Source organism: Panthera leo, chromosome C2, assembly GCF_018350215.1.
Source record: "Panthera leo isolate Ple1 chromosome C2, P.leo_Ple1_pat1.1, whole genome shotgun sequence".
Classification (NCBI taxonomy): Eukaryota; Metazoa; Chordata; class Mammalia; order Carnivora; family Felidae; genus Panthera; species Panthera leo.
Window position 1 is genome coordinate 45823576 of NC_056687.1, and position 18196 is coordinate 45841771.

Genomic DNA, 18196 nt, shown 5'->3' on the forward strand with positions numbered 1-18196 from the left:
TGGCGCTCAGTACCCGCAGGTGTTGGGTCTTCGCGCCATCACGTTTTTCCCTTTGATGTTAAAGGAAATGCATGGTTCTTGGTTGTTGTTTTTTTTTTTTGAGTTAGGGGCGGGATGAGTCTCTGGATTTGGGGCAAGTGTTCTATAGTACAATCCTATTCTTTTTATGAATGGAGAAACCCAGATGCAGAGAGGAGACGAGAGCTTTCCAAGTTTAGGGAGTCGGAGGTCCAGATTCTCCCATCGCTTTTTTTTGGGCTCTCCATGCTAAGCTGTGCTGCTTTGTACTGTCAACTGTAATTTATATCCCGTTGCTCCCAGAGTCAGAATTAATCCTGGCTTAAAAGGATACTGGAAATTCTTTGTGACGGTAGCTATAGAAGAAAAGAACAAAAGCAATTATTTAATTTTGGCCCAAGGCTCTGTCCTTTAGACAGACAAACTGATTGGAAACGTTTGGGTGGGGAGGCTGGACCAACTGAGCACGGGGATCAATGGCACAGCTCTGCTTTGGCCTGTGTCCTTCTTTGCTCTGTAGACAGCCAAAGAGGACTTAAAGGAAATTATTTCATTCTGTCAGGATGATTGAGACCAATGACTAGCTTCTGATATCGATGTGGACACGTGAGCAAATGGGAACAAAGTACAGCCTTGTCTAACACTCGTCCGAAACTAACAATAATAGCAACACCTGAATTGAGTTCTTGCTGTAAGGCACCATGCTAATTGTTTCGGGGACTCCTCACTCCATCCTCACCACAATCTTGTGCTTACCTCCATTTTACAGTTGAGAAGACTGGGTCTGGAGAAGTTAACTTGCACAAAGTCACATTTAGATTTGGAAGAGCTAAGTCTTTCGGGAAAGACTTTCTCAGATCTGTCTTTCGGCAGAGACTATAAAAAAAAATCTAGTCCACTTGACATTATATTGGTAATGTACTTTGCTCTTTATTTTGACTACAAAACATCTATCAAGATAATGTAGAACAGTATTGATGTTACAAGGATTCAGAAAACGGTAAATTCTTACCCATGTCCATTATATGGAAAAGCACCACTTTGTGTTTGTATAAAGAAAAGTTTCAATGTCAACAACAAATAAAACCATCTCCTAGACAGAGAATCGTCACTAGGGTGCCTGACAGAACAAAAGTACATATTGAAGTCAGCTCTGCTAGGGAAAATCATACATCTTGTATAGGAGTTCCCCTGATGCAAAATTAGTCTTTCAATGTGTTCTCTCTGATACTGTCATTATAATTCAGATTTGTTAGCATAGCAAGCAAAAAAAAAGAAAAGAAAAGAAAAAAAAAAGGTTATGCTCATTCAGTCTTCAGACCTAAACACAATGGCTGGCGTGTCTACAAAGAAAAGGAGGAGGGAGAGAAGTGAGGAAAAGGGGTGGGGGGGGGGGGAGGGATGTGAGAGAAGAGCTTCCAGAATCTATGGCATTCCTAACATACTGTTTGAGTACTTTGTTTTTTCATCTTTTGCTTTTAGTCCATTGAGTTTAAAGTTGTTCCAGAGGACAAGAAGCAGGCCACTATGCAGTCTCCAACTTATCTATTCCAGACTCATTAAAAAGTCAGTTATTTTCTTTCTGTAATCTATTTTCTCATAAAAACAATGTCATAGATAGCTGAGTCATAGATGGCTCAGTGACCCAGACCTACCCAGAAGGGCCTGAAGAAGCCCCCAGATATCTGAATCAATAGACTAGTGATCCTCCCGTGGAGCCTGGGAACAAGATGCCGAGATGATAGGAAAGAGCAGAGAATTCCATCCTTATACAGAAACCCTGAAATAAACTTGTCTGCGATTCTCACAAAAATAACTTGCACTTCTGCAAGAGTGTTTTATGTTTATACACTTTGTGTTGCTTTGTGTTGCTTCATTTCAAACCCAAGTTTGTCATCCTCTCCTGTGATTTCCTAGGCTGTTCTTCCTATAGAACTTTAGGTTTTGGCCGCTTCACTGGAGCTCCCCACTGGGCCTGCCCTGCCTGGGTGTCAGGCTGCACAAACCCATCTCTGTCCTTTCTCCACTGCCAATCAGAATGATCCTGGGCTTAAAGAATCTTAGAATTATGCTGTGTGAGTGTACTTTTTAAGGTTACTCAGGGGGAAGAGATGCAAAGTACATGAACTTAACTTTCTCTTTTTGCTAATGCTCAGTTTCCTCACTTATTAGGTGAGATTGAACCAGATAATTCTTATTATCCCTACTGGCTCTCACATTCTATAATCCTAAAGGTCTGTGCACCAATTTCCACAGGGTATTAGAAGAAAAATCAGGAATCATGCATACTGCCCCCTAGGTATTTGTATTGTGTTTGTATTCACTTTGGTCCAGAAAAGATATAAGTGATTTATTTCTTTTATATGATTTTATTTAATACCTGTACCATTATTATTACCATCCTAACTTTTGCAAACAATATATATAATATAAGGAAACCAAGACATAGTGAGGTTAAATAACTTGCTCAAAATTATACAGCCATTGGATAGCACAACCGGGACTTAAATCCCATGGTGCCTATCGACTAATCTTTTTGAACCTCATTTTCTGCACCTGTAGAAATGGTTAATTTTGCTTTGTTTGTCTAACTCATAAAGCTGCTGTGAGTCTCAGGTGAGCCAGAGTAAGCAGAAGAGTGTTAAAACTGTAGAATGCTATTCACCTGAGAGGCATTATTGTTAAATCCATTACAACATCTTGAACATGATCCACAGAATGAATTAAATGCAACCGAGGCTTTTACATGTATATGTTTCACTTCCTTGACTAAACTCATCCAACAGGGCACCTTCTCACTGACATAGCCATATCACCATGAATAATCTTGGTCAGACTTAGTGAACTTCAGAAAGAGCCACATTTTTTTAATGACCCAGGCTGAGGTCTTCCAAAATTATAGTTATGATACATCTCATTGAAATCAATATTCCTATAGCTATGTTTTAAACTCTTTGGAGCCAGGAAATTGCTTTCATCTATTCTGAGAACTAGAACAGAGCTTTGCATGGTGTAGTTACTCAATGTTTACAGAATTGGATTGGGTTAGTATTCTCATTTTCTTGTCTGACTTACAGTCTGATTTCTTGTATAGCCTATGCCTGTAGGAAAGTCAGTGACAGGCTGTATAACTTTTTTAATTAAATGATGCTACACACCTCTCTTCTTCAATAGCCAACCACTTGCAAATGAAAATACACCTCGGGTTTTGGCCAGTGACTCTTTCCCTCAGAGAGAGAAGTTGTTTAATATGTTACCCATAAAACCTGAAATAAATTTGTCCATGATTCTTATAAAAATAAGATGTAATCCTACACAGGTGTTTTCTGTTCATACTGCTTGGATTGCCTTTGTTAAAAAGGAAACAGGCTCCAACTGAAAAATGTTTCCTGGGAGACTAGCACAACATATATGGATGGATGAGAGAGACTCACGTGGTGATGGTACATTCATTTACTTATCTTTCTTTAAAATTTTTTGTCATAATGACCTAATAATGACCCATTGATTGATCTCAAAGGTGTAGTAGTTGGGAACTGACAGGTCTGCTAATGAATCTTTTTAAACTTTCAAGGAAGAGAAAAATATGCCTTACATAAACTGCTTCTAAATATAGAAAAGGAAAATAACCCTTTTAAGAAAGAAAATTATAGACTGTTATTTGTAAAAATAGATGCATGAACTTTGGCATGGACAGGAAAGGAGCATGAAGTCACACGAGGTCAGAGATCTAAGGGTTAACTTTAATGAACCACAGCATGTAGACCTCCAAAGAACATTCACCAGTAGCCCTTGAAAGCTTCAACATTTGAACACCTGCCACCAGGGATGGCTACATTATTGGTGGGACCAAGTGCAAAATGAGTATGTGAAGCTCCTTGTTCCAAAAGAAGACGGAAGTGCCGTTAAAGGTACTAAAATATAGAACGATTCTTTTGCAGTCTCTCTCTTCGCTATAATGGTGGGTGCTTTTTATTTGCTATTCAATGTCATGCTCTAGAAAACACAGGAATACTTGAAAGGTGAGTGCATACATTCACAGGCATGGGAGGACCCTGCGGTGCCGCTCAGCATCCACACATGCACAGAAGCACATGGCCCACAGGCTACTCAGTACCCCCTCCTGCTAACCATTGGACCAGCACTGCTGTGCTCAGGCCAGGGGTGGAGAAGTCAATCTTCCTGATTCACTGGTCAGGGTCCCAACCCAAAGCAGACTGGCCAACCTCAGGAGATTATAACCTCCCAGGACTCACACCTTACCTGGATAGGGGGTGGGTAAGAGGCGTGCTCCAGTCTAAACACTCTTCAAACCCACCAGGGCACTGCCAGCCCAGGGCAGGGAAATGCTGTGGTATGTGTGGACCTATGTACAAGCCCCTGCCAGGGGAAGAGAGCAGTGGTGGGCCTCAGGTGGGACCAGAAGAAGGAGGCAGGAAAGTGACGTCCAGAACCTGTCCCACAGGAAGCGGAACTGCACGTGCCAAACCTGGGTACACGCGTTGTTGTTCCAACAGACTTTACTTACAAAATAAATTTAAAGATTACATGATTAAGAATTTCAAGATGGCAACTGTAGAGCACTAACCCCCAAGGGTGGGGCCTTGTGTGAGGATACTGGTTTCATGCTCAGGAAACCAGGTGTACCTGCCCCCTAGAGGACATCAACCAAGCAAAGAACTAAAATACATTATACCATTTAAGTAAAAAGACTTTTGCCAATCCCCAATCTTACCCATCCATTCCTTGCCCTTGAACCTGGTAGAATGGAAAAGGGTAGGAGAGAGGCCTGCACTAGAGCAGATGTTACCTTCTTCCTAGGACAATTTCCCCAGCAGGGTTTAAGTCTGAGGTGGGAAAAGTGAAAACACACTGAAATCAGTCTAGGCTTTATACCCGAAAACAAATCTCCATCATCAAACTGTTTTGTTTGTATGTATATGTCTATATGTGCTTGTTAATTGATTGATTGATAATTCACAGTATCTAAAAAGCTGTGGGATCTACCTGAGATGCCAGCAAGGGGCAGAGAAGTTGTAGCTAATAAAGCATATTAAACAGTCATTGATTAAAAATAAAGCCATATTCTATCAGTACCCCCAACAAATTCAGATTATTTCATGTAAAATATAGTTCAGCAATATAATAAATGGTTAATCTACATTAGTCAAGTAGAACTCAACAGAAATTCCACCATTGAATTTACTGCATAAAAGGAGTAAGAGTTAATGTCATGAGAGAATCAAATGATCCTAATAAATAATTTGATTACTTTGGTCAAGATGGCATATTATATTGAGTACTTGGTGACCAACATGCAATTAATTACTTTGATTGCCCAAAGACACACAATCTTTTGTACAAATGAGCAATAATCATCTGATTGTATTAATCTAGACCAGGATATCACCCAAAATAATTAAATATAATTAATTTTGCCCTCAAATCAAAATCTTCCCTTAAGACACATACCACAGAACTTTGTTTTGTGAAATGAACCACATTTTTAGCTTCTACCGTTCTCCTTTCTTTTGCCTTATTTTTCTCTCCTACTTCAAATTCACATTATCTCTACAAGTCACATTAAATTATTAGAGCTCTTTTCAGAAAACCTCTTTCTTCACTGTGTACCTGAACTGCATACTCGTTTAAAAGCTCTTTAGCAGGTATTCAGGTTTCTTTCACTTTGAGTCACCATTTAATTTAAATATGACCTCACCCAACATACAACCTAATTAACAAAACATTTTAAGTTATTCTGGGGTGGTGTGAATGCTCTAAAAATTTGTTTGATGTGTGGGTTTATGTTCATAACACTTCTTTAGAGCGTAAAACACTTGAAACACCTGCATTAATGTTCTCTGAAGAACAGAAGAAATTAATGTATGTAAGCACTTCCTTCCTTAGGGTGCCTTGTTCAGTTAGCTAGTCTTCTTGAAAATATTGTGTTACTTTTAAACAATTCAGGCATGGGGCGCCTCGGTGGCTCAGTCAGTTAAGCATCTGATTTCAGCTTGGTCATGATCTCATGGCTTGGGGGTTCGAGCCCCGCATCAGGCTCTGTGCTGACAGCTCAGAGCCTGGAGCCTGCTTTGGATTCTGTGTCTCCCTCTCTCTCTGTCCCTCCCCCACTCATGCTCTGTCTCTCTCTCTCAAAAATAAACAAACATTAAAAAAATTTTTTAAAGAATTTAGGCTTGTGTATCGAACTTCAGAAAGCATTACTACTTCATAATAGGTTTAAAAATATTAGTTAATGACATTATAACATCATCTCCTTTGGATGGCCTAAGGCAAGGAGTGAGCCACTAACAGCATAATTTTGTAGAAAGCCTTTGAAGCACTCTTGTAGAAAATAAGTTTCTATAATGAATTATATTGATCCTGGGATCAAAAGTAATAGCACATTCATCAAATGGCCTAATTGATAATAAAATATAGTTCAATGTTTCCTACATCAAATTATCAATATATTGAAAAGAAAACTATGGTAATTTTTCTCAGTGACTGTGAAATCCCTTTTCCACACACAGCCCTTTTATTGATCAAAAAACATTATGATTCAGCAGTAGATTGAAATGGAAAAACAACTGACAAGGTGGAACCTCATCTGAAGAAGCCCGTGTGTTCCTGGAAAATCGCAAGAGTCAAAAAATCTGCCCCCCTACCACCATTTTGTCTTCTGAGAAATGACCACTTGCTGTTGTATATTCTAAGACCCACCTCTACCCTTCCTCAGTGAGTAAGACTCCCTTGTTTTTATGTCTTTTTGGATTTCTGGGCTCCCTTCCTTAATTTTGAGATGTTCCTCATTAATGAATATCCTTCCTAGTGTAATAGCCTGACAAAATCATCTCAATTATCTGGTGCATTTTTTCTTTCAGTTTCTTTATAAGAGAAAACACAATGTTCAAGTTCTTTGTTAAATTCAGGGAAGTCAAATTGCAGTTGGAAGGTGACAGAACTTTAAAATTAAGCAAGACTTTACAGTTTGATTGTTTTAAAGCAATGTGTATAGGGAAAGACTAGGCATCACGCAAATGAAATAGCTGGAATGTAACACTGACTGGGCTGCCTCCGGCCCTACCAGGAAACAGCACCAGGTGTAGAATTGCAGTTGAAATAGCAATTTCCTTACCCCTTTTTAACCTTGCTTCTTTGAGGGTGTTGTTAATCTTATTGGAATTCTGACCTTAATAATGACTACAGAATTAGGTATAATTCCTTTCCTCATTAATCTCCATGTTAAAAAAATTGTGTGTGTGTGTGTGTGTGTGTGTGTGTGTGTGTGTGAGTGATTTGAACAGGCTTAAGAGCAGCACGATACAAAATGATAGACCTTATTCATGAAAACTAATCCACCTGCAAGAATTAAGACAGTGTAACCATAAATTATGATTGTGCAACAACTCATATGCAAATATTTGCAATCTTCGTTGCCCTCCTACTTACAAAAAGGGCTTGTGATGGCAGTAACAATCATGGAAGAAAGCAGAATTTAAATAAATAGAACTGCTTTAAATAGGTATTTTATACAATGTCTAAACTTCTTCTATAAAGGGAATGCCAGTGGATATAGATCCATATAAACAGACTGGTAACTGAGTCTGACATGACAGATTCTAGTGGCAAATAGGAATTCTTATAAAGGAAATAAATGCTGAACTTCAGATATGGCTAAAAATTTTGTTTCTAAAATAATTTCACTTCTAAATATTCTTTATGTTGCTAATTGCAGCCCATTATAATCACACACAATAGGAAATAAAACCAAAGTCCCACAGGAGAAGATGGGTTACATAAATTACGGTACACTCATTTAGTGGATTGCTCTGCAGCATATAAAAATTATTTTGCAGGAAAAAATGGCATAGAAAGTTGTTTATGAAAAGAATAATTAAACAAAGCTGCATTTTAAAAAAAAATGTTGCTTATGATCCAGAGAAGAAAATCTGGCTACAAATTGCCTAAGTTAAACACATTCCCAGCTAGAATGTAAGTTCAGTTAGTTAGGGAGTGTCCATCTTTACTGTATCCCTAGCAAGGTGTTTGGTGTGATATAAGTGATTAAATTAATAAATGCAAGTATATACAAATGATTCCATTGGAAAAATATATGTTATGCATAGAAAAACTCTAAGAATATATATTAAAATGTTAACTACTTGGGCACCTGGGTGGCTCAGTCAGTTGAGTGTCTGTCTGACTTCGGCTCCAGTCACGTTCTCAGGATTTGTGGGTTCAAGGCCCGCATCGGGCTCTGTGCTGACAGCTCAGAGTCTGGAGCCTGCTTTGGATTCTGTGTCTCCCTCTATCTCTGCTCCTCCTGCATTCACACACACACACACTCTTTGTCTCTCTCTCTCAAAAATAAATAAACATTAAAAAAATTTTAAATGTTAACGGCTTAATTCTGAGTGGAATTTTTTTGCCACTTGGTATTTTTAATTTTTATAGTGAAATTGTATTTCTTTTGTAATCAGAAAACAATAAAATTAAGTTAAAAATATATCTTTCATAGATTTTCCAGAGCAGTCCCTATAAAATATCCTGTTTCTATATTTAGGCAGTTTACAGAGCTGGCTGGCTTTTTCTTAAATCTTGGAAAGCAGCTTATTTTCTGAAATCCTCACATTTTATCCAAGCTTATCCCTCAGTGAACAATCACATGCAGTCTGTTCTGGATTGTGATCAGTAAATGAAGTCAAAATCAAAATGAGGTACCTATTATATGCTGTCTGTCGCTCATACATTTCCAAGGTAACTGTGATTTCATTCTTTTTGAAATAACAGAGCGAGGAACACTGGTGTTCCTTAGTGGAAATGAGGTTCACAGGAACAGTTGTACCCTCACAGTCTTCTACAAGCCACTGATTTGAGGAGATGAAGACCGGCCAAAATCCCAAGTGCTCACTCTGAATGTTCTAATAATTCTCTTGAGCAGCAAGCGTATTTTAGACATTACTGAAAAATGCAAAGACTGTTTCTAGTCTTTAGCAAAAGTTATGTTCGATCAGCCAACAGTTGTGCATTAGTACTCCTCAAGAGGAATGCTGAGTGTATGAGTAGTGTGGTGGAGACCTAGAGTGCAGATGTATTAGTATTAGTCTAGAGTATTAGATGTATTAGTCTAGAGTGCCAGATGTATTCAGTGATGCATTTGATTTGAAATTGTGAAATAAATATGCCCAGGGAAAGCCTTAGACATTCTGAATGGTATAGTTCAAAGTAGAAGAAAAACAGTAACATCTGAGGAACCCAAGAGAAGAAGGGAACAGTATAGATTTATTCTGTTCATTTGTAGATTTTTCCTTTTTTTTAAAAAAAAAAATTATTTTGAGAGAGAGAGGGAGAGAGAGAATCCCAAGCAGACTCCTGCACTGTCAGTACAGAGCCCAACTCAGGGCTTGATCTCAGAAACCTCGACCTGAGCGGAAATCAGGAGTCAGACACTTAACTGATTGGGCCATCCAGGAACCCTCTCCCTTTTTTTTTTTTCTTTTTTTTTTTAACATCAGTTGTATAGAGAGTATGTCAGAATCAGAAATGTTAAGCCAACTGTAGAACTCTCCTCAAATAATAGCTACAAATTCTCAAAGAAACACCTAGCATATTAATCTGTTCTGTATTCTGAAAATGTAATCCTATAAAATTACTATTCCTTTTAAGTCAAGCTTAAAAACTATTAGTTTTCTAATTTACTTATTGTCTATCCATAACTAAATGGACAAGGGTTTTAATAAGTTATATTAGTTCAATTTTGGACAGTTTCCTAGAAAAATATAATCCTTGGAAAATTCTGAAGGAATTAGAGAAGTTGTATTAAGAAAATAGAATGAAGTATCCCAGAATTAGCCTGTGAGGGAAGTTATGATAGAGATGGGATTTGCCTTTAAAACTTTTGTGCCCAAGAGGAAAATAAGTTTCTAGAACCCTATGTCACTCACAGCAGAGAACCAAAATCAATGTTACTGGTAAATAAGCAGGAAGTTACTTGTCTTTTAACCTAGCACAAAATAGTTCAAATCATTTGGTTCACTTTATGGTGAAATAAATGGCAATACACTTAATGTAACACACCATTTAATTTATTTCCCTTAATTCAATGCCAAAAGTCAAAACAGGAAGGGAAAATATTTCATACTTCTTACCGAGGGCTGATCTCTAAATGGAATCTTTTTCACAAAATACTTAACACAAAAGCATGCACACTACCAGTCTACAAAATGAATGCTAATCGTTAGAGGTTTTTCTACTTAACAAACATTTATTTAATACCCACTTGACCTGATTTACTTGGTTCAACCAACGTTACTATGGGATTACTATGGGATATACAAATTTCATTCAACTGTTCACTCAATACCATGTCTGGAAGCATCTTTAGTCATTTATGAACTGAGACTCCACACCCCTTCATGGATGTTCTTTTCCTTGTTTTGGTATCCCCTTTTCAGAACTCAGACAGCATAGTGTACAAGCCTCTATTTTACATCTATTGTAATTATTATATTTGTTATTTATGAAAGCTACCAGTTCACTGTTCCTGATAGGCTGTGCACTCACTGATAGCAGGAATGCCGTTTTATATTCATTTTTGACTACGTAACACCTAATAAAGTAACTGGCTTATACAGGAGGTCAATAATATTTGGTAAATACAGTAACTAATTCACTAAATGCCTCCCAAACTCTATGAAAGCTATGACTCAACTGTAAAATACAAGATTCTATTACTGAAGATTGACATATTAATTTAACATTAGGATGGGAGCAAAGTTTAGATGTTTTGCTCTTGGACTCAATAATATATGAAATTTAATAGTGAAATAAGATAAAAGACTTGACTGGAGATGGACGGGGAAGCTCTTCATGTACATCTCAGCTGTATAAGTGTCCATGGTCCCACCTTGATGTTGATGTTCTTCCTCACAAGGATTCAACTCTGTTAGGTAGCATGGCACATGGCTAGCACTAAGAATCAATGTTTCTTGAATCATTGTCATAGTCCAACTTTATTGCTTAAATACAAAACGTTTACATTTAGAAAGCAAGGAGGGTCTAGGCGAAGTAGTTACAAAGCCCATCCCTGTGGAAATTTTTCTGTAATATGCATGCCTGTGACTCTTATGTATGGAATCAAATTCTCCAGGGACCTTAAACTCTTTCCTAGATGTAAATCAGTCAACTTTAAAATCTTCTATAGGCCAAGAGAGGTGACTGACTGGCTGACTCGCAGTTGAATCAAGTATAGTCCAACTCATAGTCAAGAGTTGTTTGTTGTTGTTGTTGTTGTTAACCTACTCTGATTCCAAAATGAGTATTATACATTGGGAATTCTTCCTCACACATATACACCCCAGTAAAATAAATTAAATGCAATATACACAGTGGGAAATAAAATCCTTGAGTAGGTGTCAATGACATGATTATTTTCCAGAATGATTGTACCAATATGCCCTCCTAAGGATTGTCTTCTTTTTATCTGAGATGTATCTGTGCTGGGACTACCTGTGGATCTTCCTCGCATGGCGTCCTCTTCTGAGTGTAGAGAAAAGGAAGTCTGGTCCATTTCAGTCTTGCTGTCATGGTAACAACCGTCGAAGGCCATGGCTTGAAATGTATCAATATTATACATTCCAGAAATCTGACAAAAAGACTTTTTGTTAGTAAGCCATGAATATGGTTCTATATGTAGGAACTACAGTAAAAGTCTAAACAATCAGATTTTTAAAAGAGTTTCAATAAATGCTAAGAATGTTCTGCTTATTTTATTTTATTTTAGTTTATTTTTTGAGAGAGAAAGAGAGAGTGAGCAGGGGAGGGGCAGAGAGAAGGGGGGACATAGGATTGGAAGCAGGCTCTGAGCCAACAGCAGAGAGCCCAATGTGGGGCTTGAACTCATTACCTGTGAGATCATGACCTGAGCCAAAGTTGGACATTTAACCAACTGAAATACCCAGATGCCCCTGTTTTGCTTATTTTAAAGAATAGAATTCTGGTTTTGCTTTTGGTATCTGACTAAAAGTCATTTTAATAATAAATGGAAAACATTATCAAAGAGATCTGTTTTTAATAGGGACTTAGCAAGGTTTATTATTATCTCCATAGAGATAGTTGAACATTATACAAATAAATGTTTCACAATTATAATGTCAGTGTTTTCTAATTTAGTTTTGGCCTGATAGACTTTTACACTCAATGCATGTTTCCCCAGAAGGGAACACTGTTTCAGGTTTCCCCCTTTGTTTCTGCATAGTATGAATTGTTTGACATAAGTTTGAGTTGAAATTGAATATGATTTATCAGCAAAACCAATTGGATTTGCTTTTCAACATATTTTTGTCTTTAGAGAAAACACAGTAATATGCCTGGTCAGTGTAATTTTTTGTCCAAAACCAAAACAATATTATCAGGTGATCGACTTATGCTTAAATTTGGAGTAGGGATAGGAAATGATTTTAGCTACTCTCTTTAAATGCAAATTGGTCAACCTTTCTCATTTTTTGCTGAGAAGTACCTATAAATGATACCAACACAGCCCAATTAAACAACTTGAAATTGGCTTATGTTTTGGAAGGAGAGAATGAATTATCAATGCTTTCTGGCTCCAGTGCCTGATTAAATCTAAGCTACCACTTTTCTTTAAGGTTTTACTTTGAGGGAGATGGTGGTTCTCACTGATACAGAACTGTGTCTAGGAAGTAGGTGTTACTAATTGCTTTATGAGAAAACGAAATCACTTCTTGATCTATAGGGAAGTTAAAAAAATGAGCAAATATGAACAGGCTACCACTGGCTGAAATTATTCAGAATTCAAATTGGAAGCTACAGAATAAAGTCTGCCAAAACATGTATTTGGTTCACAGCAATTAAAAAAAACTAATATTTTACTGAATTCAAGAGACATAGAGAATATTTTGTGTAGTCAGTAAACTAACCAAGGACCCATACTCAAGTTATGTTGTCCTTTTTTGTTTTAGCCATAGGAACTTTTCATAACAAAATGAAAATGGATGATATGAACATAAAATAAGATCAGGACTCAAAAACTAACCTCAGATAGTAAAAAATAACACTAATAATATATTCAACTCTGGATCTGAGAACAGAATAACTAGTATAATCTCTTTCGCGGTTTTACTATACCCACCCAGAACACTGCTGAGTTATCCCACTGGACACTATGATAATTTAGAACCATTCATATAATTGATTAAATCTTGCAGTATACAATTTACCAGTAGGATGCTAATTTCCACAATTTCATAAGTTGGTTGTTCTAATAGAAACAGTTTTAGAATGGGTCTTTAATTTTTCACTCCAGCCTACAAATAAGCACATACCTAAGGCATATTATATCTAAAGTATAGATTTGACTGTTTTATGTGGAGTTCTAAGTCGTGGAAGTAGGCAAACATTCAGATGAAGGAATAAGAAAGAAAAGAATTTCCTTTCTCCTTTCTGGGCAAAGGTCAACAGTAGGGACAATTTTCCCATGATCCTTGCTGTTCTCCCAGCTCGTGGCACCTGGGGGAGGTTGGGACAGGGTGTGTGATGGCGGTGGTGGCAGGAAATGAGCTTTGCTTCACTTCATGATTTCATCGGAAGGAACTCCATAGCCTAAGATTCCCGGTCTTTCTCAGAGGTTTCGCAGAAGGAATTAGCATGTGTGGCTCAGCAGCTCCTTTTGAGTCCTCACTTTAGGATCTGCATTGGTACCTAAGTTTGTTCTCTGAAGTGAGGTAAAAGGAGATTATCCTTACAGGGAGAGTCCTGAATTGTCTAGCTTCACCAGTGACCAGAAGGGGTAAGCACATTCAGTACAGTGATGAAGTATTAGTGAGACCTCCTGCTCCCATATCTAAGCACTTACTCCAAACTGCTTTATCAACAACAAAGGTGACATTCTCCCATCTGCCTGGTTTCCACATCTTTCTCTAAAACTGGTTTCCCACTTCAGGCATAAAGAAAAGAAGTATCACCAATTATCCCCCCAAACCTACAGACATATCCTTCTACCCTGCCCCTCACCAGGGCATCCTACCCCTTTAACAATATCTCATCTCAGACAGCCTGTTCCCACTTTCCTTGTTAAAACCACTATTTGCTCAGAGCACATGAGCTGGGCATTAATCACAATAATAACTCAATATTTGTGTAGCATGTTACAGTTTGCAAAAGTTTCAGACCCATTTATTACATTATTCGCAACAGCCCTATGAGGTAAATAGGGAAGAAATTCCACCATTTTGAAAATGAAGAATGAGATCCAGGAACAAAAAGCTAGAAAGTGGCAGAGTTAGGTTTGGCATCATTACTTCTGACTCCAAATCTGTGTTCTTTCATTTTTCCCCACAAATATATGAATGGTAGGACATTTCTTTGAGATAATTGCACCTTTGAAGGAGGATGCTTAGAATGGTGGTTCCTAGAGGCTGGGGAAAGGGGAGAATGGGGAGTTGTTGAACGGGCACAGAGTTTCAGTTTTGTAGGATGAAAAAGTTCTGGAGATTGCTTGTACAACAATGTGAGTATTCTTAACACTACTGAACTACACACTTAAAAACAGGTTAAGATGGTAAGCTCTATGTTATGTGGATTTTACCACAACTTAAAATTTTTTTTAAATGGATGGTACTTACTAATTAAAAGATTTTCTTCTTAGTGGTACACAAGAAGAGTGTGTATAGCCCCAAGTAGTGAAAACTAAAATTCAGGTAGTGTGAACATATGTGTTGTGTGGCAGGTGGGAGTGGATAGATGTAGACAGTTTGGAACCAAAAGACTGGATAGAGATGGGCCCAAATTCCTACAGTGCCTCTTGCTTGGGTTAACCACTTCCACATAAAAATAGAACAGAACAACAACAACATTCTTTTTCTTATCACACGTCTTTTTTCTCTGTCACCTTTAATTCACAGATTATCTAAATCGTTGCTATTCTCAGTGCAGGCAATGGATCAATGGATCAATGGCATCTGGGACTTGTTAGAAATGCAGACTCCAATCCCACCCCACATCTGCTGAATGAATATCTGAACAAATCCCAGGTGATGTGTACACACCCATCACTGCATACTTGTCCAGAAGCTCCCAGTTCTCTCACATCTGCCTAGAAGTCATATGGGTATGCGTGTGGTGGGGACACATACACAGTGTCAACAAAAGAAATGAAGGCATCAGCAATAAAGCAAAATCAGCTCCTATTACAGCTTTGATTCAAAGGGGATATAATAGAAGAAGGAAGTGGTATTACAGGAGATCTGAATTTCAAATGCATCTCTGTTGGCTGTGAATCTCTTGACAAATCACTTCACTAAAACTCTGCCGCTTCATCTCAAAAATAGAGATAATAATCTCTGCAAGGCCTACATCATGGAGCTGAGATGAAGGCTCAATTTGAGAAGAGGATATAAAACACTCTGAAAAGTAAGAAACACTCTCACTAGAGGTATAAGAAATATTAAATAATGTTTTGGGTGTACATAAGTATGCATATAAGAATTTCTCAAACCAATGTGAATATATTTCATTAAAATCATGTTCATAGATGCGACACACACACACACACACACACACACACACACACACATATGTATATATATATACAGCCTTAAGTACAGGCTACCAAACAGATTAATTACGTTTCTTAAGTACAATATCTTATGTCAGTTGTCATAATAACAGGGAACTGGTGCCCTGATCCTTTGTGAAACGAAGCAGGTAGAGATCAATCTGTCCATGTTTACTAAACCCTGGCACAAGAAACATGTGATGACATTTAGAACCCAGAAACCACCTTTTATCCCCAGTATCCCAAGGAGAGAAGAACCTCTCTTTATGCTCTGCCACTCTCCCAAGTAACAAGAAGAGAAACATAAATCCTAGCTCTGGTGGAGAGAAGCACATCATTTATGGATTGAGAGCACAGCCATTGGAGTCAGGGAGACCCAGAAACAAATCCTAATTCCTCTTTGGCTGTGTGACCTTGGCCAAGTTACTCCCTAGCTGCTCCTATTTCACCTCTGTAAAATGAGGGTTATACAGTACCTACCTCTCGGGGCTACTCTGAGAATTAAATGACATGCTGTGTCATTAGGTGGTTAGTGCAATACCAATATAGAATAAACACACATTAAATGTTAGCTATCATCATCATCGTCTTCTTGAAAGGATGTAGTTTACACCTCAACCCTTTCTTTTCAAAGGATAGAGCAGGTGGAGAGGAGCACACTGAGAGAAATTCCTCACACAAGAAAACCCTCCTGGCAAAGGTGAATGAGATTCTGAGGAAACCAGTCAGCACAGGCAGAATAAAGTTCAATATTAAATCCTGTGAACTTGCATCTTGCCAAGGCATATAGACTTAATACAAGGGCTTACAACACTGTCAGGAGAGGGTTACAGGTAAGGACAGTCTTTTTCACATTCCAAAAGGGATCAGATAGTTAAAGCCAGGCAATACCTTCCCTGTCTTCTTGAATTGTTTCCACTCTTCCACTGTGGTGAGGTAGTTCACAGCTGCATACTCAATGACTGACAGGAACACAAAGAGGGAGCTGACCCACAGGTACACGTCCACGGCCTTGATGTAGGACACCTGGGGCATGGAGGCACTCATGCCAGAGATGATGGTGGACATGGTCAGCACTGTGGTGATTCCTGCCATTGGAGAATAGTGACAAGCTCAGTGACATAACCACTCTGTTCTAGGATCTGGTGCTGGACTACACCAGGGTAAGTTTTTCTGGAACACTTTCAGATGATCAAAGCTGGGAGTGGGGGAGGAATCCCTGCATGTTAACCTAGTACACATCTTGAGCCAAGCAAGAAGCTCTCCTTGGATTTGTCTCTTTGCCCTGCCCTCACCCCAACTGTCCATAATGTTTCCTTCCCCCCATCTAAAGACTTCACAGACTCAAACATATTTTTAAGGACTCATTCACTCATTTGCCTTCAGTTGGGCCTCTTTAAACCATCCCAGAAAGGTTCAAATGTGTTCAATTTTAAAATTCCTTCTGGAAAAGAAATTCTAAAACCATTCCCACTACCCTTTCCTGTCATTTTGCAATTTACTGTTAAGAAATTGCCTTTGAGTCAATCTTTAATCTTTCATTCACCAGAGAGTGATCTTGTCATTTTCCATATTTTTCTTTCATATAGAATACTTATGAGCCATTAGTATTGCTATCACTCTGTCCCTTGTTACTGAAACTACAGTTCAATTGAGATTTAGGATGGAAGTGTGATCCTGGAGGCTCAGTTCAGCGTAAATACTTGCTATTTGACTGTGAAATGCCATTTACATTCCCCACCCCTCCCCCTCCCTTTCCTTCCCTTCCTTGTTGGCCAGTCTCTCCCCTTCCCTCTTCTTTTCTTCCTTTCCCTTCTTTATCCTCTGGCATAAGCATCAGAGGTAATGAGATCAAGATTCTGGGGCACAATGGAGAAAGAAGTGACTCGAGATTTCCTTAACAAAATGCTGGCCTCGGGGTGGGCTAGTCTGTGTCTGCACTAATTTCTCAGAGGGACGCAGCGAGAGTGCTGCCTGGAGAAAAAGTACAGTATTGTAAATATTTGAAATGTACACTAGCTGGCACAGTTTTATTTCCTAACTTCCCACCAGGGAGGCACAAATGGAGTCCTTAATGATTTTTATAAGTTGTGAGGACATTTTAATGTCAACAGACAGAGTCCCGAACAGCAGGAAGAGCACCATGATTTACTCCTAAATGTACAGACACAGCATGTGGACAGCTTTCATCACACACTTCCACCCTTCTACAATAATTCTTCAAGGTTCTCATCTGAGGGAGCCCATATCAAAGACAATGACAGATCTACAGAGCTATTCAATTTCAAATTAAGTTTTCCATTTGTATGATCAAGACCAAGGACTTGGCATTTTGGCAGTCACCATGGGAGGGCCCTGGAGTCTTACCTTGACACTGATTCAAACTCCAGGATAAGAAACCTAAATGCTATTCTAGCTCTTACCATTAAATACAGGCCACTGTCTCACTGAGTCCCAGATCTCCCCAACAACGGTAGTATGGACCATCTGCATATCAGTGGATGCTGTTTGCATTCCTTGCTACATAAATGTGGATATGTGATTTTTTTTTATTCCCATTACAAATGTATGCGTAGCTGAAGGCAAGATTTTTTTAAAAAA

The 18196-nt window shown here is 38.4% G+C and overlaps 1 protein-coding gene and 1 long non-coding RNA gene across 3 annotated transcripts in view; one reads left to right on the forward strand and one right to left on the reverse strand.

The window, feature by feature from the left end:
- The first annotated feature begins 3629 nt into the window (after positions 1–3629).
- Positions 3630–15178, forward strand: LOC122230006. Its single transcript, XR_006207243.1, has 3 exons — positions 3630–3929; positions 6552–6756; positions 14943–15178. It is a non-coding gene; the product is annotated as an uncharacterized LOC122230006 (long non-coding RNA).
- GABRR3 (gamma-aminobutyric acid type A receptor subunit rho3) overlaps positions 11132–18196 on the reverse strand; it is a 46983-nt gene continuing 39918 nt past the window's right edge. For both annotated transcript variants that reach the window (XM_042955646.1, XM_042955647.1), the window contains 2 exons: positions 16487–16683; positions 11132–11665 (listed from right to left, as the gene is read on the reverse strand). In XM_042955646.1, coding sequence (XP_042811580.1) covers positions 11363–11665; positions 16487–16683 — 500 coding nt within the window. In that variant the 3' untranslated portion in view covers positions 11132–11362. The remainder of the gene's footprint in view (positions 11666–16486; positions 16684–18196) is intronic.